This window comes from Sander lucioperca, chromosome 10 (assembly GCF_008315115.2).
Source record: "Sander lucioperca isolate FBNREF2018 chromosome 10, SLUC_FBN_1.2, whole genome shotgun sequence".
NCBI classification, from domain to species: domain Eukaryota; kingdom Metazoa; phylum Chordata; class Actinopteri; order Perciformes; family Percidae; genus Sander; species Sander lucioperca.
In genome coordinates, this window is record NC_050182.1 from 37,297,502 (window position 1) to 37,325,487 (window position 27,986).

Consider the following 27,986-nt stretch of genomic DNA (forward strand, 5'->3'; position numbering starts at 1 on the left):
TATCTTATCACAATAAAAAAAAAAACAAGACACTGTGTTGCTCAATAATAATTATATTACAGTGTTAGAATAATTACTGCTGTATTATAACTGTTATTAATGAACACAATTAAAAAGTATGTATTTTATTGTATTATTAACGTCAGGCACGCCCACAGTTGGAAAGCCCATGACGTAGCCATGGCGTCTGTTGTCAAAAGAGAAAAGATGGCGTCGGTATCAGAAATGTACGATGTTGGTTGGGAAGGTAAGACAAAAGATAAAATAGATTCTCCCCAAGTGTCATTGAGACATGTTTTTATATTTTTGAAGGCAGTCGGTGTTTTCTTGGTATTCGTCTTGTGCAAGAGCATGGGGAAGACTTGTCACGGTCCCAGACTAAAATTCGAGCATACAAGTCAGCATGAAAAAGAGTTAGCTAATGCTAGTTAGCATGGTTAGCTATATAATCCAGTAACGTTAGCTAGACCTATAATCCGTACTAGCTCAATCACCGTCATTTCTAATTTATTTGTTGGCGGTGCTAAGGTAGCGTTCGATGGAAAGCAGTAACGTTAAGCGGTGCCTGTCTGCTTTCAGATAACCACCTAACGTCTGTAGCATGCTAGCTAGTCATGGCTTCGGCTAACGTTATAGCTAACGTTACGTCGCAATAGATTTCTGCCGCTGCAAAACACATAACGTTATAGCAATACAATAATAATGCAGTTGTAATGTTAGTGTCATCTTGTCCACTTGCAAGCGCACTTACGTTAGTAGCACGAACATAAATCCGAAGTGGTTAACGTTAGAAGTTGTACTTCTTTTTCTGTTAATTCGATAATTTTAACTAAATGCATTGCTGCTTGTGACTTTCAATGACGTACGGTATAACTAATAAAAAAAACCTTACTGCACATTCCAGTGAAGCTTGATATGTATTGCCTTTAATACTCTCATCCCAAATCGTGTATTGCACAGTCCCAGAGGACCAGGCTTGTTACATCATGTTCAAAAACCGTTGTTGTTTCAGATAAGAACTGTCCTATGGTTTAACAATTTGTCCACAGAGATGAGAGACAAGCTGCGTAAATGGAGAGAAGATAACTGCAGAAATAGTGAACAAATTGTGGATGTTGGTGAAGAGCTGATCAGTGAACATGCATCAAAACTGGGAGATGACAGTAAGTGTATCCACGACTAAATACATCTGTATATAATGTAACATCATTCCAGATTTTTAGCAAGCAAACACAGAGCATTAGAAATGAAATTAGGCAGCCCGCTGACAATGCCAGTTTTCTACACTAGTCTTCAGTTCATTTTATAACATTAAACAGTTGACTGTTGACTACTGAAGTAGAGAAATAGTGGCCTTTATGACAAACTATTTACCAGGGGAAACACACTAGCGTTTTGGTAATAACACAACAGACAGCTGGTTATTCTCTCCTTTCCCAAGAGATGAGTACAGCCTGCATGTCTTTTCAAAGTTTAAAAGCATTTTTTTTTTTTAAATGAGGATCTTATGTTTTGTGGTGTCGGAAACCACTGAATGTCCTTCTGTTAAAACAGTCAGGCTAATGTTATTGACTGTGGGATCATCTCTACAACTGTGTGAGATATGATTGATTTAAGTGGGTTCTTTTTTGCTAGCTAGATTGTTTTTCTCTCCTCTTTTGTCATATGTATTTTTTTCTTTTGGACACATTTCTAAACGGGATCTTAGCTTTCCTGTGATGTGGAAAACACAGATAGACACAGTCATGGCTGAACAGCCAAGTCCATAAATACATGACATTACATACATGTACAGTGAGGAAAATAAGTATTTGAACACCCTGCTATTTTGCAAGTTCTCCCACTTAGAAATCATGGAGGGGTCTGAAATTGTCATCGTAGGTGCATGTCCACTGTGAGAGACATAATCCAAAAAAAATCCAGAAATCACAATGTATGATTTTTTAACTATTTATTTGTATGATACAGCTGCAAATAAGTATTTGAACACCTGAGAAAATCAACGTTAATATTTGGTACAGTAGCCTTTGTTCGCAATTACAGAGGTCAAACGTTTCCTGTAGTTTTTCACCAGGTTTGCACACACTGCAGGAGGGATTTTGGCCCACTCCTCCACACAGATCTTCTCTAGATCAGTCAGGTTTCTGGGCTGTCGCTGAGAAACACAGAGTTTGAGCTCCCTCCAAAGATTCTCTATTGGGTTCAGGTCTGGAGACTGGCTAGGCCACGCCAGAACCTTGATATGCTTCTTACAGAGCCACTCCTTGGTTATCCTGGCTGTGTGCTTCGGGTCATTGTCATGTTGGAAGCCCCAGCCTCGACCCATCTTCCATGCTCTAACTGAGGGAAGGAGGTTGTTCCCCAAAATCTCGCAATACATGGCCCCGGTCATCCTCTCCTTAATACAGTGCAGTCGCCCTGTCCCATGTGCAGAAAAACACCCCCAAAGCATGATGCTACCACCCCCATGCTTCACAGTAGGGATGGTGTTCTTGGGATGGTACTCATCATTCTTCTTCCTCCAAACACGGTTAGTGGAATTATGACCAAAAAGTTCTATTTTGGTCTCATCTGACCACATGACTTTCTCCCATGACTCCTCTGGATCATCCAAATGGTCATTGGCAAACTTAAGACGGGCCTTGACATGTGCTGGTTTAAGCAGGGGAACCTTCCGTGCCATGCATGATTTCAAACCATGACGTCTTAGTGTATTACCAACAGTAACCTTGGAAACGGTGGTCCCAGCTCTTTTCAGGTCATTGACCAGCTCCTCCCGTGTAGTTCTGGGCTGATTTCTCACCTTTCTTAGGATCATTGAGACCCCACGAGGTGAGATCTTGCATGGAGCCCCAGTCCGAGGGAGATTGACAGTCATGTTTAGCTTCTTCCATTTTCTAATGATTGCTCCAACAGTGGACCTTTTTTCACCAAGCTGCTTGGCAATTTCCCCGTAGCCCTTTCCAGCCTTGTGGAGGTGTACAATTTTGTCTCTAGTGTCTTTGGACAGCTCTTTGGTCTTGGCCATGTTAGTAGTTGGATTCTTACTGATTGTATGGGGTGGACAAGTGTCTTTATGCAGCTAACGACCTAAAACAGGTGCATCTAATTTAGGATAATAAATGGAGTGGAGGTGGACATTTTAAAGGCAGACTAACAGGTCTTTGAGGGTCAGAATTCTAGCTGATAGACAGGTGTTCAAATACTTATTTGCAGCTGTATCATACAAATAAATAGTTAAAAAATAATACATTGTGATTTCTGGATTTATTTTTTTTAGATTATGTCTCTCACAGTGGACATGCACCTACGATGACAATTTCAGACCCCTCCATGATTTCTAAGTGGGAGAACTTGCAAAATAGCAGGGTGTTCAAATACTTATTTTCCTCACTGTATATGTACATACAAACATACATTAAACAGATATTTAGGAGATTTGTGGGGGGGGGAGGTAAAATACTTAACATGGAAACAGGTTAACATTTTCTTTAACTTTTTTTGGTGACTTTGATGATGATGAGTGGGCAACTTCACAAAAAATAACTAAGGGGCTTATCAGTAAAAGGCGAAAATAACTTTGAAAATTGACTATATTCCAGACATAGGGCCATATTTTAACGATCTAAGCACACGGCGTGAAGCGCCTGGTGCAGGTGCATTTAGCGACTGTATGAATGCACTTTTGCTAGTTTGACGGCGGAAAAAAGGGTCCGTGCGCCAGGCGCATGGTTCAAAAGGGTTGTACTTAGTGTCTTCATTAATTCATAGGTGTGTTTTGGGCGTAACATGCTATAAACCAATCAGAGTGTCATCTCCCATTCCCTTTAAAAGCCAGGCGCGCTTGAACATTGGTGCATTGCTATTATGATGGTGGATCTGCTCAGCAGGAAGGAGAGATTTTCAGGAGTAGAAACTGATCTGCTCGTGCGTGAAGTGAAAGTGCGCAACCAAAACGTATATGGCACGAGCTCTATGCCACCAAAACTCCACGAGGTGAAGCAGGCGTCAAAATAACAATGACTATTGACTTTAGACCAGGTTTTTGTTGGTCAATGGTGCGATCACTCTCTGTTGCCTCAAGATAGCAATACGCCAAGAATGCACCTGAACACACCTCCCTGTAAGACCAGCACGCCCATTGGCACAAAGATGGGCTCAGGTGCATTTGCTATTTAAACGACGCAGGCGCTGGACGGGAAATTGACAACTGCGTCGGTCTTAAACTAGCAAAGACGCTTGCGTCGAGCTTTGCGCTGCGCTTAACGGTTACAGTTAACCGTTGAGAAGACAGTCATTTCTTAAGATTATTTTTTGGGCATTTTAGGCCTTTATTTCCACTGGACAGATGAAGACATGAAAGGAGAGAGAGAGCGGGAATGACATGCAGCAAAGGGCCGCAGGTCGGACTCGAACCCGCGGCCACTGCGTCGAGGAGTAAACCTCTATATATGGGCGCCTGCTCTACCAACTGAGCTAACCTGGCCACAGAAGACAGTCATTTGTAATAGTCTGAAAGGTGCAATAGAAAGCAAAGTATGTTGGCTAGTAATGCACTGGGTACAGTATGCTGTTGATTTGTTAAGATTTTATTTTTTAAGCAGGAGTGAGTTTTACTTACCATAAACATATCAAAGGTCATGGTCTCCCTTCCAACAGTACCCCATAAAACTCGTCCTTTTCCCGAGTCAATATGATTCATGCAGTCTTCAGAAGAGGCGGATAACTTAACATGCCATGGTTTTATTGAAACCAGCTCTTAAATTGGCTGTGAAATGAGATGGCAATTATCAAAACAACATTTGGAATCATTAAAGTCAAGTTTGTTTTGGCAGAACCTGCCAGTTTTTGGGTGGAGTTGGATTTTTATTATTCTTTTCAATTAACGGGGTGTTTATTTGGCTGAGCATGTCCAGTTTGCTTGTCAGGGCTGTCTGTCTAACATGTTGTATTAATTCCATTAATTGGCTTCTATAGCCAGGCTATTAGTCAGTATGTTATAATGTTACAGTTGACTGAATGAAAAAAACATTTCAATAAACGTTTCATTTTTTTAAATAGCTAACCAACAAGTGAAACGTGTTAAAGGAATGGCTGTGCCTGTTAATGATGATGATGATGATGGTGGTCAACATGCCATGTTCTGCGAGTATAATAAACATTACAATGGTGACATTTTCAGACTTTCTTGAGATTGGTTTTATGTAGCTATTAAATCACATTTGACAATATTCAACAATAAGGTCTCTAGTACAATAGTCAATATGACCAATTACACCCACTCTACAACATAATGTACAGATCAGTATCATAGTATAATGTCACAGCAGTAAGACTGTTTATATTAAAAAGACAAGCTGCACAGATATGCAAAAGTCTATATTTTAAGAACTGACTATTAGTGCCTTCTGGAAGATTCTGAGGGTTAAAAATGTAATTGCCTTCCAAAAATAATGATCTATTATGTATAAATTCATTCATACCGTAATTCCTCACATAAAAACCGGGGCCTATATTTACCTGAACTGCAGAAGGTACCAGGCTTTTATTTGAAGCAGGCTTTTGTTAGAGGCAGGCCTTTATTTCTAATTCCATCTGTTTGATAAGTGTAATAATTTTAAATAAACTGTTTTAAATTAAAAGCCATAGAGTTCCAGTGGACGGAGATCATTCATTTTTTAAGAAACATTTGCAAAAATATCACCATATACAACAACAGCCAGAAGGGAGACAAAGCAATTTGGGTCAGAAATAATCAAATGCCACCATTGTGTCAGTTTGAACACTGTAAATGTACTGGGTATTTATTTCAAATACAGGTACTACAGTATTGCTGGTAGATTACAATAAGAGCCTACAGTAGTTTAGTAAAACACATTGCTGGTTTGCAGCACACCAGTATCTGATTAACGTTACAGACTGTGGCTAGCTAGCTTTGTTTCTAGCTCCAGGCTAACTTTTTTCCTCCCACCTCCAGCTAGCCGTGCTCTGCTCTGCTCTTGTTGGCTAATCTTGTCAGCTCGTACTTCTGTTTCTTCCGGTATCGGCTTCTCCTGGGGTCAATGTCGACATGTCTCGCAGCTTTTTCACCTGAGTTTTCCTCCGTGTACTTCAAAACTCTTTTGGTTTTGTTGTTGAAAAGTCCGTCACTAGCACCAGAGCCCGTCATTCTCTGCTAGCACTAAATGAGACCCGTGTTACATCCAGTGTAGCTACTGCCATCTATTGGCACCTGTACGTTACTACATACTACACTTGGCTGAGTAACACATACAGCCGCATTGACTAAAATGCAGACAATAATACTTAACATGAGTACCATAATCCAGAAAAACAAAATGTGTAAAAAAGCATGAATATATTGTTGAATCTGTTAAATTAAATTGTTAGAAATGTACATTACGATGAACTTGAATTTCATTTTTACTCAATATTATATGAAAGGCACTTAGGAGATAATCCACACTAATTTTCCCCCGGCCTTTATTTGTCCGTGTTGACCCGGCCACTATCGGAGGCCCGGCTTTTAATTAACTACCGTTTTTTTATTTGAGGACTCACGGTAGTTCTATTTGTGGTGAAAAGTGTCAAGATACTTTAAACCTTTTTATATAAACATCTCACTAATGCTTTAGCACCACTCACTGATCAAATCGGCTTTAGATTGTGTTTATGTTGAAAGTGATCTTTACATTTGTATTTTTAGTGAATACAGGCACATGGTGTTGTTAACCCAACCACATTTAGCTGCTGAAACTTGTTCTGGCATGTGAACAACACTGTTTACCTTTTTTTTTTTTTTTTTTTTTTTAACCAAAAACAAGCTTTGCTCTCATTTCACTGCCCAACTTGCGACTCCGTCCTTTTTTCCTCCGATACCTTCTAAGATCACCTTTTCCATGTCTCTACAACTTATTTTCCTTGATAATGTTACACCTCATTTCCTTAAATGTAACTTTATTACTGAAATTGAATTAGTATTTTATTACCAGCTCACCGTGGGGAAATGAATAACATGACTGTAAAGCCTTGCACAAGGGCGTTTACTTGAAATAGTCCTGCATTTATGATTGTAGTTCCGTCCAAGTTTTAAATGAATGTATGGTTTTTGAACATTGCCTTTTAATGTATTCTGTACAGAAAATGGTAAATGTAGCATTACATATTAAGGGGTAAGTTCTTTGAATGAACTCATAAGCTGTTGATTCACATCATTGAAGCTTGTTTGCGTGTGTAAAAACATGATGTGCAGCTGTTGGGGACAGACTTGTAAGTTGCGACGTCAAGTGTACAGTTCAATATATCACTTTTTAATGTTACAACAGACAGTGGAATGGAAAGGGCGTTAACACAGTCTTCTTTGTCTGTGTCTCTTCTGCCCAGTATGGATTATTTATGAGCAGGTGATGATTGCAGCGCTGGACTGCAGTCGGGATGACTTGGCTCTGGTAAGTTTTTACCACTCTTCCTCACACGCCCTGGAGCTTCAAAAGGCATCGTTCACTCTCTCACAGGCAGCCATTCCTACTTTGCTGCACCCCCTCTGCCAAATGCGAAAATCTGATTTTTATTTGGCCAAATGGTATTACTCTGTCTGTACTTTGGAAAAACAATTTGCTGAAAGTTGGAATTAGAGGGTGCAGCAAATGAGTGGAGAAGCATGCTTCAAGTGTTAGCTGAACTTGGCCATCATTTATGGAGTTCAACTGATTTTTCCCCTCAGGATTTATTTGCTATCCTTAAAGCTTAATGTGATGTTTAATTAACTCAATGTTTTGAAATTTTCATAGCTCTAAAAATGTTTAAACCTGCACGGGATAAAAAAAAGAAAAAAGACGAGATCATGGCTATTGAATGGTTAATCTCCAATCAGTATGGATGTAACAACTCCCCTGGCAAAAACAATGACTCATTAAGTACAGAAAGGACAGAACTCAGTCATTGGAATTAGTTGTCTATTGGCTTTCCTTACAGCCTCGCTGCCAGAAAAAGCACAAGGACTAGCCTTCAGCTGATGGATAGTGCAAACAATTCAGGTCATACTGCAGACTTTTTAATCTCAGTCAGGATAATGCTGAATGTGATGATAACCATTACTCTCTTACTCCATTAGCTCTTTAACTACTGTATGATCAAACAAATCCAAGCTCTGTGTAGAGGAGGAAGTGGCAGAGAGCATCCTCACTCCCCTTTTATAGTATCAACCGTGGCTGCCTAAATGATTAACATAATCAAGTGCAACATTGCAAAATTGGCCTGTTTTTAAGTTGGTGTATTTTTAGCTGGAACATGGGCAAAATCTAACATTTTCAAGACAGGTGGTTCGTATCTCTAGAGGTATGTGTGTGAGAGCAAGAGTGTAACATAAACTTTAGTTACAGCCAACTTTAATTGGTCTCTCTCCCCTCTGCCCACATCCTTGCAGACCTGTCTACAGGAACTGAGGAAGCAGTTTCCAGATAGCCACAGAGTGAAGCGATTATCGGGCATGAGGCTGGAAGCCTTGGAAAGGTAAGCATCGGGTACCAAAAGCTCCAGTGGCAGAGGAGGCAAAAAAAAGCTCAGCCGCACTGTTATCTATGGTACTTTGGGAGGCTTGGGGGCGAGAAACTATAAGCAGATTGTGTGTGTGAGTGGGTGGGGGGTTGTGGGTGTGTGGGGGGTTGTGGGGGGGGGGAACGGGGAGAGGATAGGCTCAGCACTGGGTAGTCCTGTGGCCCTTTTTAGCCTGAGTTAGGGATTCCCGGGAAGGAAGTGGTCGGATCCCACTGTTATTCTGGGGGTCCCTCAATCTTCTCTGGTTTCTATTCCTCCGTTCTTTCCTTATTTTATTACTCCCCATAAATAATGACACCCCCCCTGCCTGCCTCCAATGATGTGTTTTTATTTGGGAATCTGCAGGTTATTAAAAAAAAAAAAAAAAAAAAAAAAAAAAGTAAGCAGAATGGAGAACATGAGCAAGAAAGATAAACGGGGTAATTTAGTCTGTACTGAGCTGAAATAAGGGTAATTCAATTTGTTTGCTACCTCGCTCACATTCCCCACCCGGATCACCATTGCTGGTTTATCGGTTGTGTCAGAGTTTATGTGATAATTGAGAGTGATTGCTTCGGCACTGTCAGATTAAATAAACGACACACTGTGATCTAATTGGCAGCAGGCAGAGCTACACTTGAATGACACAGCTTCAAACAGCATGGCCATACCCCACACACACACACACACGCGCGCGCGCGCACACACACCCACACACACACACACACACACACACACACACACACACACACACACACACACACACACACACACACACACACACACACACACACAGTTCCTAAATAAATAAAGCAAATCAAAGTGGCTCGTGAGTGGTCGCCTAGTGCCGTCTGAAATCTCCCAAAGTGTGGCTGAGTAATAAAGTGAATGTGAGGGAAGCAGCAGCGCTGGAAGTGGGGCTTCTCAGTGCTAATGGGAACCAGAGTTGCTTCTGTCTATTGCAGGCTGTGGGCGGGACAGTTTCTCATCACTGAACCCTGCCTTTGGCTGCTTCAACGTCAGAGTTGTAGATTACCCCTAAAAAGGAAAAAAGTTCTAAAATCATCCTTCAGCGGCTGATTTGACATGACAAGCGAAGTGCACATACCTCCTATTCCCAGATTTCTTTACCGTATGATTTGATATTTACAGCTCATAAATTTCCCATTTAAACAGAATCATGTGGACTCGGTGTAACAGTTTGAGGCGGGCTGTGTTGGATATTGTTGCTTATCAGGTTCATATGTGTGTTGTGGTATTATGTATGGGCCAAGAGACGGAAATCTGAACCAACAGCTTAGCTGCGGATCTGGACAGATGTAAAAGCAGCAATTTCATTTTGTTTAAAGGTGAATCAAACTGGATTCAATCAAATGAAAATATAATCTTTATAACAGCGCTTTGTTTGTATTGATTTCATGACTCATTGTGAAGTGATATAAGCCTCTCACAATGTCGGCAGTGTGACCAGCAACGCAAATTTAAATGTTTATTTCTCCCTTTAAATCACCACTGATTTCTGCACAGCCTCACTGTAATCATCGGAACTTGCCATGCTGTATATAGAAACCTGATTACCTTGAACTATGTTTGATTTCCCCACCACATAGTTTTACCCAACTGGGGACTGGGATTGGTTAAAAAACTAATTTGTATTCTTCTCTCTCTCTCTCTCTGAAGGTACGACGAGGCTAACAAGCACTATGATGCCATCCTCCAAGATGACCCCACCAATACGGTAAGTCTGAGAAGTGGGGAAAGAAAGGGGGGAAAAATACCTCAGTTTTGCATTCTACCTTGTTTCACTTTGTGGTCGCAGCTTTTTGCAGGGCTTTAAATCTGCCGAGGCACTCTGGTGTTAGCAGCGTGAGTTTGCTAAGTCAAACTCCCCTTGGCCTTTCTGACCTCAACCACAGTGCCATCAGCCTTTCACCCACACAACTGAAAAGTGTTTGACGGAGGGGGCTGGGCTGGGTGGGGGGTGATTCATGGTCTTAGTCAGTGGAAGACATGTTTGGTGGAAGTAGAGTGTAAATAAAGGTCTGGCCTTTGAAGATGGTGATTTACTGGACCTTTCAGACCCCCACCATGAGTGAACAAGGCTGAGCTCCTGTCCCACCCTCTCTCTTGCCGTCTACTCGCTTCAGGTGCAAAGTCTGCTGTGTCCTTTGCTGTTAATACAGACAAGCCCAAAGTATACTTCTCTGAAGCTCTCTCCTTGCTATCTTATTTTCTTAATATACTATTCATCCCTGTGAAATGATGGGCAGAAGCATGTCTAGCCAGTGTGTCTGTCAATCCCACATCACCAACCCAAAATAGAATGTACCTGCTTTTAATTGTTTCCATAAGGACATGTGGCCATGCAGGAAAATAAATCTTTTAAAGGGTTTAAAAAAACAACAACAACCATGACCTTTTTTATTTTGACTCTACCCGTCACCTTTCACCCCAAAGATGTTCGACAAGTTTCCTGTACCACGCTGACATGGATTGCTTTAGATGTAATGAACATTTTCTCTCAGCTGGCAGAGTGCTACAGACACAGCATAGACATTTGTGCTTTGGATGCCATGCGAAGACTCTTCACATCATCAGTTATCTGCTTTAAACAAATAGAAGGCTTACTGAAAAACTAATAATCCTTACCTCGCTCTGATGCACCCCATCCCGCTTGCTCTCGCTGTGTCATAGAGGAATAGCCTCCTCATCTTTATCTAGCCACAGCTGCTGGCTCCCGCCTTCACTTAGTCAAGACCATCTTTGTTTACTTTCTGCTTTAGTTGCTGTTGGAAGTTTGCAAGTGAGATTGGCAATTCAGCCTTTAAAACAAGGGACAGGACTGTTTTTCATGGCCTGCTCCCCTCAGTTATATTTCAATTTAAAATGTGGTCGGGTCACACGATATACTTCTTTTTAAGGCAAGGGTTAGGCACAATGTCACAACAAAATTTCGCAAGAGTTGTGAAATACTTTTGTGCTCAAAATATATCTTGTCTCAGAGGGCTTACGTAAAATTAGAATTAGTTTTTTTGTTTTTAATTGTTTGGTAGCATCCTGTAAGTATAGGCACTATCAAAAATGATGATGCTGCCTATAACAAATGCCACAGAACAAGCAACTGAAGGATTGCCAACTGACTTAATAATTTCTCGGTCTCATGGATTACGCATCTCAGGTGACAAATAACGAGCAAAAACATCTGTATGATAGTTCGTAATTTATGCTGAAGTCATCTTGATCCATGCCATGTCTAACAAGGTAATAACACTGGGATGGTTGCAGTGAATACTTTGAAAGGTTGTTTTTTTTCCAGTCATGCTGTCCAATAGAAGATTGAAGTAAAAGCCACAAATCACGTAAATTACTTGTAACGCCGTCATTTTTGCGTCGCTCTATCAAATTTATGTTTTAGTAATTGGCGTATTCTGTAACAAATTGCTTCACATTTAACCACTGTTTTGACAATGGGAGTTGTAATTTCAGTGAATCCCAGGGCACCTCCCCGACATGGCACAGATCTTCCAGGGATTCCAGGGACCTCCTCGGAAAGGGAATGGTCAGTTTCCTGGTCTCTGCGTGCTGGATACTGCCACCCTAGCGAGCGTAGGCTGTCAGTCAAACCCGGGGCCGATAATGGAACAAAACAGACAAATTGGTCTTCTGTCCCTGGGATGTTAACCTTAACCCCTTTTCCCACAATCCTTGTCCTGAATGACTTGGGTGGAGCGATGATATGATGGCATTGTTTAGGTCACCTGTCTTGGAGTGAGGGCTATCTCCTCCCTACATGTTCTCCAACACGCTCTTAAGAATCGGGCAGGGGATGGGCCTGAGAAATGGCGGAAAATTGGCGACCACAAGGAAGACTTGCGAGGCATCCCAGCATGCGAAGCAGAGATTGGAAACTGAGCTGTTGTAATTACAGGCTGTGGAATAGATGTGGTACCCATTAACCAAAATTGTTGAATCAACAAAAATTGCTCAAGGTTTTTTTGCCATGGCGGCGTCCACAAAATGTTTCAAACTCTTAGCCCTTCCATTGCTTGCTATGTTCCAATACCTACAGCAATGATCTGGCAAAATTCTTGTCTGCATGCGTAAATGCATTTATTCAACCTTTTTTTTTATTTTTAGATTATGCAGTAGTACCTACCTACAACATTTGCATACGAGGATGCACCAATTTCTTTATTGTGATATAATATAAACATATATAAAAAGCTAGCATTTCTTAAATAAGCCACTGAGGTCACATAGATGACTTCTGAGGTTGACCCATAAACACATGCAATAACAAATTCATTGTAGGACGAGAGGACAAGATTATATTTGTTTGGGTCAAGTCATCTGGAATTAAAAGCCCCGATTCAGAATTTCTTGACCACATGAATGTGAAGTCTATTCACAAAAGTAATGGAAGTTTGACTTGCAATAAAAAATGGCATCATGTTTCATTGTGTTTAACTGATCGTAATTGTGTATATATAAATACACGCCTCCATCGCTGCTATGTAAAGATGAAAAAAACAAAACCACATTTAACAGCATCATCATCATTAGATCAACATTAATATTTGTATGGACTTGTCTTTCGCTCTTTGAATTCCCTTTCTTCCTCCGTCCAATTGCACAGATGTACAGTGCTACACATAGGTGTGCCACCCTTGCTGTAATGTTTGTTATTATAAAGGAAGGTTGTGGTAGGTCGTAGCAAAGAGCCAGGGGTGATTTAAATAATCCAGTCCTCACCCTCTAAGGTCTCCTCAGAGCGCTAATTAAAAAAGAATCGCAGCAACAGAGGGATCAGACCCACTGCCAGGTTTTTCTGGATCATTAGTTAGAGAAAGAAGGAGAGAGAGGAGTGGTTTGGAATTGCTTCTCGTTTAATAAAGTGCTGTGTGACTCTCTGGGCTACCAACTTCCATATGTTCCTTTGAGCCCCAAGTGGTTCTTTATCTGGGAAAGAAAAGGAAAAAGAGCTGGGAGAGAAGAGAGGTGGGTGTGGTGATGGCGAGAGCGTACAAGTGCAAAAATCCACATTCAACATTGCTGTAGTGTTTAATTTATTTCTGCTTCCCTTTTTCGGTATTGGATAACGAAAGATCCCACATGCTTTTAATTTAGCCTGAAGTGAGTATAAATTCCTGAATCTCAAATAGCATTACATTCTGGTGAAATGCACTGGATGTAAAATGGTGTGATCTTTTGTTTCATAAGAAGAAATAATGGGTTGACCTTTCACTGTTCCCTGTTGCTTGATACCTTCAGAACATATTTTAATAACTCTCTCTCGATTTCCCTTTAGACCACCCTGATACTAAAAATACACACCTCTACAGATGTGAAGTGTGTGTTTGGGAATAAGAAATATGAATAATACATTGGGGTGTAGGTAGCTTTATCTAAATGTTCTGTTGCCTGTGTGCTTTTTTCTTTGAGAGGCTGAAATATTGCTTGTCAGTTGAAGCTGCAGTGTCTCTGTAGGTCCCTGTCCCAGCTTGATGGATAAGTGGATTTCTTGTGATGGCAGTGTCAAAAGAGGCCCAAATTTACAGCCCCCTAGACATGACTCATACACAGCCCTCAATGGCTTTGGCTAGGAGTGCAGGAGAGGAAGCCCTACTCAATCAAGTGTCCATAAATAAAATAGGCTGTGGCAGGGCAGTGCGCTTCTAATGGAGCGACAGCCTCCTGTTAAGGTTTTCACTTACTACCAAAAGAAGGAGGAGGATGGGGTTGGGGGAGTAAAACATTTGGAAAAGTTGCAGCAGCAGGAGTAATACTTTCTAATTCAGATTGATGAGAATCTAATCCACCTTAAGGTCTCTTCAACATCAAAATGAAGCGGAAAGCAATTTTCAGCTGATGTAAGTTGGGCTGGTGCAGCGCTAGATGCGTGCCGTGTCGGCAGGAAGACAGGCGTTGGGGTTTGGGGGAGTGTGCCATTTTCCCCACTTGGTTAGAGGATGACTCACCACTTTATCTCAGCCACTGAGCTCATTCCAACTCCCAAACATTGACTCATAATGTGTGTGTCCATCTCCTGTTGGACATGGCCACTAACCATTTCCAATTATGCCTTTAGTAGGCTTATATTTGTTTAAATTCCCCAGCAATAATATAAATACACTTGACAAACTTAACTTAGTGTGAAAATTGTGTCCTTTTTATTTTAATGGCTGATGTGTATTGCACCAAAGTGCTGATTCATCTTCTTTAAATGATTCAGTCGCACAGCAAAACTTGGAACAGGATCGTGGTGCACTGAAAACACGCTAATGTACACACTTAAACTCACAACTCTTACACTCACTCATCTTCTCATCCTCCCTTCAGACAAACACTCGAGGAGCTGAGCTCCTAATCCTGTTTACTCTGTGCTCTACAGGCAGCAAGGAAGCGCAAGATCTCCATACTGAAGGCCCAGGGGAAGGGCACTGAAGCCATCCGGGAGCTCAATGAGTATCTGGAGCAGTGAGTGTTTCTGCAAGAGGGGGAGAGGGTCAGGCACCCCCTCCTCCCCTGGCTTTTATTTTAATTAAAAACCGAGTTTGCTTTCAATTGAGCTGGCACAACTTGTGCATGAAATTCCAGCAAAGGGTTTCTCCTACCTTGACAGTTGGATCACTGTCATTATTGTATTGGTAATATTATACTTATACTTAGACTATACTTTTTACTTTACTATGTAACAAATGCATTCCCTGTTTCCCTGAAAGGACTGGTATGACTTGATAAACTATGTTTGAGGAAGATAATGTATTGTCATTTTTTTGTTTACAGGTTTGTGGGGGACCAAGAAGCGTGGCATGAATTGTCAGAGCTCTACATCAACGAACACGAGTAAATACATAATTGAAGTGACCGTATGATTTTAGTATTTGCTCATTTTTAATGTACCATAACACATTTTAAAATCAGTTAGGCTGAACCCCAAGGATGATTTACTTTGCACTTTCCAATGGCATATGACACAACAGTGACAATTTTAAATTTAGCCCGCAAAGTCATTTATCACCATAAACCAAAGTCGGCAAGTGTGATTTTCAACGTTGCATTAAAATGTTGTTATTCATCTTAAAAAGTTGCATTGTTAGAAAGGTTGAGTCACCTTTTTGTATCAATGCATCCATTTAGGAGTACTGCTAGATGTGACAGGCGGGCCAAATTTCGTCCATTATGTGCTCCTGCCTATCAATATACAGCTTTGAAGCACTAGCTCACATTCTTTGTGGTTATGCCGTGACCCACCTTTTCAATTACAACCAAGTTAAGCCAATAGACATTTCAAGCAAGACATTTACTCCAGGTGTAGTGGGTAAACTTAAGCTTGATTTTACACAGTTAGAGGATAAAATTAGCTCTCGCTTTCATTGGGTTGTATAATAAGTATTCTGGAGCATTGATTTCAAAACAGCAGCTTTGATAAACAACCACACATGGAGAATGGTAAATATCTCAGTGGGGTGAAAGCACCAGAAAAGGTGATGCAAAACAGGAAATGAGCAATATATTCAGCCAGTTGTCTGCTAATTATCTGTTCAAACTCACACCTTTTACCTAAGAAATATATAACCCCAAAAAAGAGAAACCAAAAAACCAAACATAAGTGTGTTTCCTCATATCAGGCAAAACGAGTTGGCATGGCATCACCATGTTGGATTTTACCAAAACAACAGATACAAATTTGAATTTGTTAATCATAGTGGCAAAACGATAAGAAATGAACGAGGATAGGTCCAAACATCCTTCATAGCAAAATGTATACATTCTGAAGAGAATGTTTGAGGTGTGTCTGCTGTGTTAAGTTGTTATTTTAGTGTGAACTCTTCCTTTAATAATAGATGTTTATCATATAAAAAGTGGTTGTTTCCAGTAAGGCAGTCATATGTTTGAGACATATCTGTCAGTTTAACAGGGCTTCACATCAGACTGATGGCTTGATCTCCAGAGGGCTGTTGGATGGCCACAATGGAAGGCAGTGAGATGCCTAACTCAGCCAGGGGTCTGAATGGAGCCCTGTCCATGTTTGTCACATAAGAGTAGTTTAATAGGATTTCAGTCTTAAGCCTCCTCTCCTACATATGAGAGAAAAAAGACTCCCTGGCCTCCCGCTGATATCTCAGTTGCCAAGGAGAATTGCCAGACAGACAAGAGCATTGTAAGAAACGAAAAAAGATTTTGTTTGTGTCACCTTTTATCCCTCCTTAATTGTCTGGGGCTCAGAAGTTAGTGAAGCAGTGTCTGTAGTTGAAGTGTGTGTGTGTGTGTGTGTGTGTGTGTGTGTGTGTGTACGCTGACTGTGGTTGCTCTGGTAGAAGGGCAGTGGCAGCAGGAATGTTTAGCGCAGTGAGAAGGCTACTTATTGGATATTTCATGCTTTTGTCTGGGAGGCTTTATTTCTGTAGTAGCCAGAGGAAATCCAGGGGTGAGCGGATTATCTCCCAGCTTATCCCAACACTTCTAATATCACACCATTCACTCCCACAGACCCTTATCTACAGGCGTGTCAATTTCTTTTCTTTGTTTTCTTTTTTTTGGGTTACAAACTCCCTGTTTCCCCTCCTCCTCCTCTTCCGGATAGTCCGGCATTATCGCCACTCTTTTCCAGAGGGCTAGAGCAGGGGGCAGAGAGAGAGAGCACTTGTTTTTCCCAGGAGAAGGTTGTGGCACACCCCCCTCCCCCCTAAGGGAAAACAGAGGGTGATGGAGAAGCGAGAAAGAGAAATAAACTCTTCTCCCCTCACTGCGCAACACCCTGGGAGCTAAAAATAAACAAAGCAGTGTGTCTCTGCATTGCGATTTTTAGGGTTGCAGCAGGCATCAGTGTTAACGCATTGAAAACGTAATTAATAGCCGCTGAGTTGACACTGTTAAAACAATCCTTATGCCAGCGATGTTTAGACAGGAGATTATTTTGTTGATTTATTTTGAGTATTGCACATAGCCACTGTCGAAATATGCTGTTGGCTCTCATTCTGACCCAGCCTGTGAGACTTAACAAAATTGGACTGGTCATCCAGAATTACAGGATAAATAGTAATACATTTTTCAAACATACTTTGCCCAGTCTGGATCCATTTTTGTCTTATATGCAGTCAGAATGTGGTATTGAAATGGGGGGAAAGCCACTGCTGATGGTTTTACAAACCTCCAAAAGAAACATACGATTCTTACGGTCTCGCACATGAAGGTGGCTACAACCTTACTCGAACACTGTGGTAAAGAGTGAGCTTAGGAACTGCCATAGAGAGTAGCTCGGTGATGGCGGGGATAGATGGCTTAGAGGAAGAGTAGAAGAGGTAAGGGTCTGGCTCTGGTACAAGATTCTGGTTGATGGCTGATGGAGCGGGCTCTGTTGCAGGCCACGGCCACTGCATGAGCACATCTGAAAGTCTTTATGGAGAGGAAGCGGTAATTGTAAACAGCCCCCAACCTTCCAAGCCCTCTGATCTCCCCCCTCTGCTAAACCCCTTCCCCCTGTTTATTTCTTTCTTTCTCTGTCCCCACCTTCCTTTCCCTCCTATGCTGTTAATCTTTCAGCTAGTTACCATGGCGGACTTTAAATAGACTGATATGTTCTTCATGTTGTGGCAGGCAACATTTGGACAACGAAAAAGCTCAGCATCTTACCGTTTCCCTCATTTCTCACAAGCAGTGAAAAGTTACTCCCCATTTATCCCAATGTAGAAGTGTGCAGATGCAAGCAGTGGTGTTTTTGTTAACTAATAAGGATTGTTTAAGAACAAGTTAAATCTTACAAAGCAACATGACAAAAATGACATTGCTTGGATGTGCTGATAGACGGGCAGTGTAGCCCCATTTTCTGTTGCTAGGTCTGCTTCTGCCTTGATCTGTGTACGTTGGCTTCTGTTTTGTTAGGTGTACAGACGTTTTATGGCTTTGTGTTCAGTGATATACTGTATCTTAGCTCAACTTGGCCTGTGAATGGGAAACTGTGTATTAGAAGTGGAGTGGCAGCAGATTAGTGTGAGGTCAACAGCTCAGCAGTCTGCCGCTGAGAAGTGATCTCATCTGAGTATAGGCACAGTGTGCCAGCTCATACTGTAGTGCTGACCTCAGGAAGGTAGTTAACTACACATTAAAGGCTGAAAAAACACAGAGTGAAAAGATTGATCCTCAGCGTCCCCCAAAGGGGGGAGAATCACCACACTAGATAGGCTTTTACCTTTGCCAGCTGACTGAGCACCCTTTACTGTAAGCCTGTAAATAAACGCCATGTCATGTGGTGGATCTTAACAGATCTCCACAACATAGACTTTAACTCCATCACATGTAAACTGACCCGTACCCCACGTAGTTTTCAATTCAAATTTATACCTGTAAATTTATTGGGCATAGATGTTGTGCTTCACAGTTGAGCAAGCTAAAGGATGACACATCCACAGCTGTATCAATCGGCTTACTGTTTTCCTTGTCATTTCCACAGCTATGGAAAAGCCGCGTTTTGTCTGGAGGAGCTGATGATGACCAATCCTCACAATCACTTGTACTGTGAGCAGTACGCTGAGGTAGGTATGTCCGTCATCAAGCATGGGGGCAAACTGTGGAATAAATGTTAGCTCTCTGTGAATGGTGCCTCTCTGTAAAACCGAGAGACACCGACACGCACTTAACGTCACTGGGAATATAGGCTCATGAAAGGAGATGTGTTTACACAGGGTTGTCATGTGTTGCTTATTCAGATGTCATGCTGTCATTGCTTGAGCTGCCCTTTAGCACAGCTTATTGGCCGTGTTTAATGCCTCCTCCACACAGGTGAAGTACACTCAGGGGGGGCTGGAAAACCTGGAGCTGTCCAGAAAGTATTTTGCCCAGGCGCTGAGGCTGAACAACCGAAACATGAGGGCATTGTTTGGTCTGTACATGGTGAGTACTGCTTTGCATGAAGAGAAAGTGGGAGAGAAAGAGAGATGGAGAGAAAGAAAAAACAAAAACAGTAGAGCCTTTTTTGTAACCCTGTGGTTTGTCAAGGTTGAGGCTGGCCACTGAGTGTGTCAAGCACGACTGTGTGTGTGTGTGTGTGTGTGTGTGTGTGTGTGTGTGTGTGTGTTTTTGGGGGGAGCTAAGAAGGGGCTCTCAGACAGGTCAGCTCAGTGCTAGGTCAGCTCAGTGCTGACTCAGACGGTGAAGTCCAGCATCGGAAAAGTCTGCCCCTCTGGAGCTCTTTATTTTAGTAATAATACCCCTTTGGTGAGACGTTTTTTTACGTTTATGACTTAAATAAATAAAGTAGTCCCAGAGTAAAAGAAAAGAGTGAGAGCAGTACAACTGCTGCAAACATTTTGTCACTGGCAAGTTATCCAACCAGGTGCCAGTTTGATTGTAGTCTCTAGCCCTTTCATCTACATATTTGTTTAAACAGGATGTTGTCTGCTAGTGCCAATGCATCATATGTAATTGAGACTTGACATAAAAACACAAACGTAGCGGTGCAGGGAATAAAAAGTGGAGAGGGGAAGCAGGTCTACTACAGAGAGCCCCAGTGTTTTCCTCAGCGCTGCACTGGGATTCTTCAGGTAGTCCAAACACCTCGCAGCAGCCCTCACCCTCTGAAACCGCTCCGAGGCGTAGGCAGAGTACAGAAGGCGCAGGGCAGGGTCAAAACCAAGACGTTTGCTTCTGGTAACTCTCAATGTCGGCTGGAGACAGAGCAGGCCCTGTACGGTTTCCTGACAAGTCATCCACCGACACTCAGGTCTTTAATGGATACTTCAGGTGGTAGTTTATTCTTTTATCAGTCACAGATCTGTTTTAAGAGTATGCTTTGCAGATTGTCAGCAAGTCTCGGTGGTCCAGATCTTGACAGGTGCAAGAAGTTCAGTGAAAGGACAGGAAACTTTCACCATCTCACACCATCTGAGTCAGTTCGATCGATGAGTCAGTCAGTTCAGCAGACCGGGTAGCACTGACCACAGTTGGGTTGTGGGTTAGTTACTTAAAGCACTTGCGTGGGGATTCCCCTCCATAACAGTGTTATTCGGGGATAGCCTAACTGGGCTGACATAATCTAAATGAAGGTTGCTCTTGAGTAAAAAAAGAAAGAAAATGCTTACTGAAAAATCAGAAGCCAAACCATTTTATTGAAAAAAAACAGGGCCAGGTTGGTGTGTAGTTAAAGCTTCAGCACATTAGTAGGGAGGGCTTTGAAGTGCATGCAGGATAAGCCCTCTGGGGTTTGCTGTGTGGAGATGATGGCAGGAACATGGGAAAGACATGGGATTTGTGGTTCAGAGGGGAGCTGTCGGGGCAGGCAAGGACTGATTCACACAGCGCTCCTCTCACTGGGCTCTGCTTTAAAAAAAATAATTGCATAAGACATACAAGGTCCTTTCATCGCAGTGAATCGATGGTGTTGGAGAAATTAGGCCCCGTTAAGTGACAATTTACGTATGAAGCATTACAACACTCACTTTTTCCTCCCCGGAAATGATTTCTCTTGTGTCATCAGGCCAAGGTCTGTTTTTTTTCTTCTTCATTCTGCCACAATGACTAGTGGAGTGGTAGATGGTAAGAGTGGTTGCACATTCATCTCAATTACGCCTTTTTATTGCTGTTTAACCAAGTTTTGATATAAGAACACCCCTTCCCCCTGTTCTCTCCTTTGCTCTATCTTCCCGTTTTCTTTGTTTCCTCTAGTCTGCAAGTCACATCGCTGCCAGTCCAAAAGTTAGTGCCAAGGTGAAGAAGGACAATATGAAGTATGCTGCCTGGGCTGCAACTCAAATAAATAGAGCCTATAAGGTGAGTCACAGAACGATTGTCATTAGGCTTGATAATCTACCTTCACTTTATACTTTATTCTTGCCACTATCTTGTCCAGCCTCCATATCTTGTGTGCATCTCTAGAGTCTCTCTCTCTTTTTTCCCACATCTCCCTTCACTCCGCCAGACACTGAAAACCACCAATCATATTTTCTTATGACTCGGTTTTAGCTTCCATGGGGTATTTTGCACACAATATCCAGACATCCAGAATTCCCCTCATTTGCATAGTTTGTGAAAAGCATTCACCACCACCAAATGACCCCTGAACGCACAGCCGTCCTGAAGGATGCCTTCGGCTTGCAGTGTTGTAATAACAACCCCAGTGTCTTTCAGTGTGTCTGGGTACATTTACTGTTAATGTGTTGATTTAAGGCCACAGCGTCTGCTAAGACTTTATTCCACACCCTGGTCTCGCAGATGAGCTTCTCGCCGAGCCACAGGCGGCTTCTCCCGAGGACCACAATCACACTAAACTGTAGCAGAGAGTCGTCTAGTTCAGTGGTTCTCAAAGTGAGGTTCATTGACCCCCAAGGACCTTTGAACTGAATCTCGGAGGTCCCCAGCAAATCCAAGATCCTAATTATAGATTTCAGTGTTATTTAGATTTATTTTTTTTTGTTGCAGTGTTTCTCAGCAATATGTACTTTTAATATTAAATCAATTTAACAGAATTGGAGTCCCTGAAATGAAATCTGATAATGAGGGGCCAATGAACCCATTTGAGGGTTGGTGACAAGAAAAACGTTAGGGCCCTTGATGTAAATGTTGTGACTCTGACCTACTACTATACAGAGAGTAAGAAAGTGCAAAGCAAGGAGGGGAAAAAGTGAGGAGCTGCTCAGATGGTATCACTAAAATAGTTTATGTCGTTGTCATAGCAACCCATGTATAAAGCATATTTTAAACAAGACTTTTGCCATGTGGGCCATATGTGTTGCTTATTTGGGCATCAACAGTTGGACATGTAATAAGCGGTTCCTTTGAGAGAGAGAGAGAGAGCACTCGGCTGTCCTCGCCTTATAAGACACATTTCACGTTGAGCCCTCAGACGAGTATGAGGGCTCTATTGGAAAGAGTGTGAGCAACGTCACGGTGAGTGGCTGCTCTCTTTTGGAGCTCCTGCAGAAGTGTCATGGAAGAGCTCTAGGTTTTTACTTGTTCCTTTATGTTTGAATTAAAGTTGAATGTCACAGCTGAAGAGCTGCAGCTTGTTTGGTTTAACACTTCATATGTCTGCAGATATAGATCTCCTTGATAAATGGCAAAAACGTTGAGGTGGTTTGGTCAACAAGATTAGTCAATCAAAGGCCTCGATAGATGTCAAGTCCACACACTACTCGTCACTTTGATCATTATGCTCGCTGACCTCACCTCACTGTCTTAGAACGTCTTTGATCCCTGCTGGGGACAAAATGAATATTTCTAACCGCTAACTTTTAATAATGAAACAGAGGCCCAAAAGAGGCAGAGGGACAAAGTGTTTGACAATATTATCATTTGGAGGGAAGTCGGCAGCGTCCGAATATCTGAAAAAATCTGAGTGTAACATAAGAAGGGTCCGAGGCATCAGACAGGACAGCCAGAAATCCTGATACTGTCTGTAAAGGAACCTTCTTTTCTGTTGACATGTTGCACTAAACTTTATATTTATGAATCCATTGTTGGCATTTGCCTGGCTTTATATATCAAATAAGCTTGGAAAAATATTACAACATTAGTTTGGGACTTCATCTGAAACTACTTACAGGGATTAGACAGCATAACCAGTATTGTAGCACTTGTTTTCCTTGCTTAAATGTTTTCTTTATTGCCAAGGAGGTGTGGCAGAGGGTTTACCCATAGACAAGGAGCACACATCTGTCTTTGGTGATGTTGGCTTTAATAAATCAAATGGTTAGCCATTTTCTCCCCAGCACTGCCTTACATAAGACTATATGCAGTTAAGTCGATTCTTTGGGCATAGAATTCAGCTGTCAATGAACACTTAGCAGTGGTTTTATAGAAAAATGTTATAATAAAAGATTTAGACCCCACAGAAATCCTTGCATGTTGCGGAGCATATTTATCCTGAACACCTTTTTAAATGGATTAGCAAGACAGCAGTTATATTTAAATGAGGAAGCTGATACGGCCCCTGCTATGATACTGTAGTGGCCCAGAGGTTGAGCTGTTATGATGACAGACTGAAATACTTCAGCTATACTTAGAAGCCAGTGAACAAGTCAGTCAAACGCGAGTCAGTCACACCTTTGTCCTCCAGAGAACATGATGTGAGCTTCCTCCCGCCCCGCTGCTTCTGCTCTGCTCTACAACCTCTTGTATTTATTTAAGTTGCCTGCTAATAGTGAGGTTGTACTGGGATTTCAACTCAGCTGTAAGTGTGTATGTACAGTATGTATATGCAAGCCTGTACACCACGCACGTGTGCACTTGTAGATGTGTTTTTATTTATTTCTTTTTGGTTGCTGTGTGAGACAAGTGAAATGACAAGGTGTAAGGTTGCCTCCCCACCTCCAGTTAAATTGCTTCTGAGATCTTTAAAAGGGAGCGGCGGTGTGGGCCTCCGTCACACAGCTGCAGGCTGCTGTGGGCTTGTGCTTGCTGATTGATGGCCCCTTTAAAGCGTTGCCCGTGTCAGTCGTCCACTTTTATTACGCCCCGGTACCTGGTGATTGTCATACCTCAGTGTGAGAAAAAGGTGGGCAGGTGAGTGCAAGTGGGAGCAGACGTCAGCGAGAGGTCACGACTGACTGGGGCCCATTTTAAATTTAAAAAGAAATGTAATTACCTTGGTGGGGCCGGCTGACATGTAAAAGACCTGGGGATGTGATGTGTGGGTCTTTAGGTGCAGGGGGCTTCAAAGCAGCACTGCATGGCCTGCCCTCCTGCCGTAACTCTCTAAACACATTCTCTGATTAGCTCCTCTGTCACGGACCACAGGCTCCCACTGCGTCATGACTCTATTATCAGATGCTCTAAATAGATGTGGGGCTGTCTGCTCTGCTCCTACTGTTGTAGAACAGGGCAGGAGTTAATGTGGTGGTCTCACCTCAGGCTGTGGAGATAATTGACTACCGGGCCCGGGGTAATGGTGCATTAGGCAGCAAAGGCAATGAAATGCACTGATCATTATAGCTACCCCAACACACACACACACACACACACACACACACACACACACACACACACACACAAAAAACCTAAAAGAATGAGTCACACTTGGAAATGACGTAGCTAATTGCACACCTTAGCCAACTGCCCTTTCTAAGATGGAGTTTGGCAAAAGAGGAAGGAAAAAACTTTAGCCATGGAAATACACTATAGGCTAGGTTTAGGCTACAGTTAGTTCCTGTTTGTAGAATCCTGAGCATGGCCAAAAGGTTGAATGAATAAATGCCTCACAGCATTGCTTTATGTTACACATGGGGTCGAGTTTTATCCATTTTGCCACGTTATTCCACAAAAAGATATAACGTAGAGGAGGAACTGTGCGTTTTTGGAAGAAAGCCAAGATGGTCTTGGTGAGGGGGCACGCTTTCCATTTCTTCAATCAACTGTGTGCTTCTCAAGAATTGAAATGATTATGTTTACAATGAGTGTGTCTGACCAAGTGTGCACACGCTCTCAAGGGGCTCTTCTCTCACCTTGGAGGACATGCAGGATGTGCTCTCTGGTCCAGAGGCAGCACTGAAACAATATCCCCTGCCTGTGTTTGACTCTGGGTAATGGTGTTTTCATAATGATTTAATTGAAAGGACCCTGCAATGCTGTTGCCTTCTGCTTGTCCTTTGCTGTTGAGCTGTGTTGTTGCTGACATATCTGAACTGCTTCTTTACAGCAGCAGATTTTTCTTCAAATTGTGTCTCTGGATTTGTATATGATGATTGATATGCTGAGATATTTTTTTTTTTTATTTTGTGTCCACAAATGTATTACATTTCAAATGTTTCCAATTTGGTGAAGACCTTTATGTCCCCATCAGGGCGAATTGTAATCACTTCGGTGAAGCCCCTGACTTTCAAAATATTTTCAGTTCAATTACATTTTTTGGTTTCTGACCAAATACCTGCAAAGCTAATAACCCTCCCATCAGCCTCGGCTGTACTTTGTGTTAAGTGCTAAGCAGTCAATGTTGGCATTAGAGCTGGGCAATATATCAATATTATATCGATATCGTGATATGAGACTAGATATCGTCTAAGATTTTGGATATCGTAATATGGCAGTATTGTGTTTTCCTGGTTTTAAAGGCTGCATTACAGTAAAGTGATGTCATTTTCTGAACTTACCAGACTGTTTTAACTGTTCTATTATTTGCCTTTACCCACTTAGTCATTATATCCACATTACTGATGATTATTTATCAAAAGTCTCATTGTGTAAATATTTAGTGAAAGCACCCATAGTCAACAATACAATATTGTTGCGGTGTGGATATCGAGGTATTTGGTCAAAAATATTGTGATATTTGATTTTCTCCATATCGCCCAGCCCTAGTTGGCATGCTAATACGATAAACCAAGGCGCTGAGCATGGTAAACATTGTACTTGCTGAACATGATCATGTTAGCATTTAGCTCAAAGCACCGCTGTGCCTAAGTACAGCCTCACACAGGCGGTAGCCTGGCTGTAGACTTTTATCATTAACAATAAATAATGGTGTAGCTTTGCTATACGTCTCATTGTAGTGTTTTAACATATGGTAACTACGATGGAAGGGGAGAATAAATTGGCAAAAAAACCTGCATCTGACTTAACTGCAGATTGTATCTTATTTTTTAACTGGCATCAGTTGATACATTTACTGTCAAATATAAATATAAAATATAGTGTTAAATATAATATAATAGAACTTTTAGAAAGATATCATAAAGATGACTATATATAAATGTGGGTGAAGAATGAGTTAAAGATTATTTGGGGCATTTTTAGGCCTTTATTTGACAGGATAGATGAAGACATGGAAGGGGGGAGAGAGAGGGGGGAATGACATGCAGTAAAGGGCCGCAGGTCGGACTCGAACCCGGGCCCGCTGCGTCGAGGAGTAAACCTCTATATACGGGCGCCCGCTCTACCAACTAAGCTACCCGGGCACCCAGAGTGAGTTAATTAGACGGACCCTTTATTATAGCCCTGGTCCCCTGCCCAAGGTTAGGGAAGTCCTCTTTCTCTTTGGTATTTTTTGAGGGGATGCCTTGTCGGTTGCAAAGTTTAATTGGGTAGAAGTGTGCGCCTGTATTTGCATGCATGAGTAATCCTGGATGTGCTTGTAGATTATAATTTGCGGCACTTCCTGTGGAACCCTGTGGACCCAGTGCAGAAATTAGAACGGAGTGTTATGTACTCCTGTACTAGAGGCCATGGAAGTGGACTAATCATGTGGGCATCCTGTTTCACTCACACACACACACACACACACACACACACACACACACTACTGAATTGGCACTTATGCAACAGTTGAAAAACCCCCTGCCGATTAGAGGCGTTACTTTACATAACCTGTTTACCAGTGCTATCTAATGAGCATCGCTGCCTCTCTCTGATGATCTTTGCTTCTAGCTTTGCAAACCCCGTGAAGCGTGGTACAGACCTTTTCCACGGCAGACATGTTGACATGTCATAGTAGGAAAAGCACAGGTGTATTCCAAACCATTAATGATGGCTGCATTCCACTTAGGAGAGGCCCTGGTATTGTGCATGCTGACTCACTGAAATAGCTTACTGGGACACTTGATGGAATTGAGCCATCGTTAAGGTGATCAATTTCAGCTGTGCTTTTCCTACTATGACAAGTCAAAATGTCTGCTGTGAAAAAAGGTCCCTAGGGTGGACGAGGTTATCACAGCCTCTGTGATGCTGTTTAAGTGAGTTGGGCTCTCCATTGCTTTAGTTGCCGGAGAGACCTAATGAGTCAATGTTCTCTCTCTCTCTCTCTCTCTCTCTCTCTCTCTCTCTCTCTCTCTCTCTCTTTCCCCCCTCTCTCCAGATGGCTGGTCGTGGGACCAAGGAGAACAAATGCTCCATGAAGACGGTGGAGGAGATGCTGGAGTCCATGCAGATCACCATGTCCTAGTACCCTTGTCTTCTCCTTCCTCCTGTTCATCACTTGGAGCGACATGGCAGCTCAAATAGCCTTGCAATGTGACCAGAACCGGATCTTTTTTTTTTTTTTTTTTTTTCCCCATCATCCCCCCCAAGTTTAGTTATGTAATTGATTGAACTCGACATGGACGATGGAAGACATTTGTTTCCTTCATGTCCCCACCCATCTGGAACCTACAACAGCAAATTCCAAGTACTCCAACTCATTTAAACATGTTCTACTTGGTATTAACCCAGCTGTGATTTCCCAATGACTGGATTATTTTCTCTATGCCCATCCCATGCTAACTTTTTAGTTTGATCTCTAACTGATATCACTAATTAGCACATCCACATCAAGGCTTTAACTCTGTGACCAGGAAAGATAACAAGCTATACAGTAAAAGTTATTTATAAAGACAATGTGGAGATCCCACCTGTCGGCACTGAGGTCCTTTACTGTTTCCGTACTATCTGTAAATGAAACATCTTTATCTAATAAAACATTTTTTTCTTTTGTCTAATCTATGAAAATGTCTTAATAAAAGTACAACCGATTGCCGATATATTTTCTT

The 27,986-nt window shown here is 42.0% G+C and overlaps 1 protein-coding gene across 1 annotated transcript; it reads left to right on the plus strand.

Annotated features, from left to right (window-relative positions):
- Positions 1-142: 142 nt before the first annotated feature.
- Positions 143-27,977, plus strand: emc2 (ER membrane protein complex subunit 2). The gene is made up of 11 exons (XM_031278299.2): positions 143-247; positions 1,050-1,163; positions 7,384-7,448; positions 8,426-8,511; positions 10,216-10,273; positions 14,927-15,012; positions 15,322-15,381; positions 18,989-19,070; positions 19,318-19,428; positions 21,199-21,303; positions 27,317-27,977. Exons 1-11 carry the CDS (start codon positions 181-183, stop codon positions 27,401-27,403), a joined length of 921 nt encoding a protein of 306 aa, XP_031134159.1. The 5' UTR covers positions 143-180; the 3' UTR covers positions 27,404-27,977.
- The last annotated feature ends 9 nt before the right edge of the window (positions 27,978-27,986 follow it).

Bases quoted from the DNA above. Each gene is read 5' to 3' on its own strand.
- emc2 (XM_031278299.2), top strand. From the start codon at position 181: ATGGCGTCTGTTGTCAAAAGAGAAAAGATGGCGTCGGTATCAGAAATG. The intron at 1,164-7,383 runs GTAAGTGTATCC...TCTTCTGCCCAG, and splicing joins ATCAAAACTGGGAGATGACA to TATGGATTATTTATGAGCAG. The intron at 21,304-27,316 runs GTGAGTCACAGA...CCCTCTCTCCAG, and splicing joins AAATAAATAGAGCCTATAAG to ATGGCTGGTCGTGGGACCAA.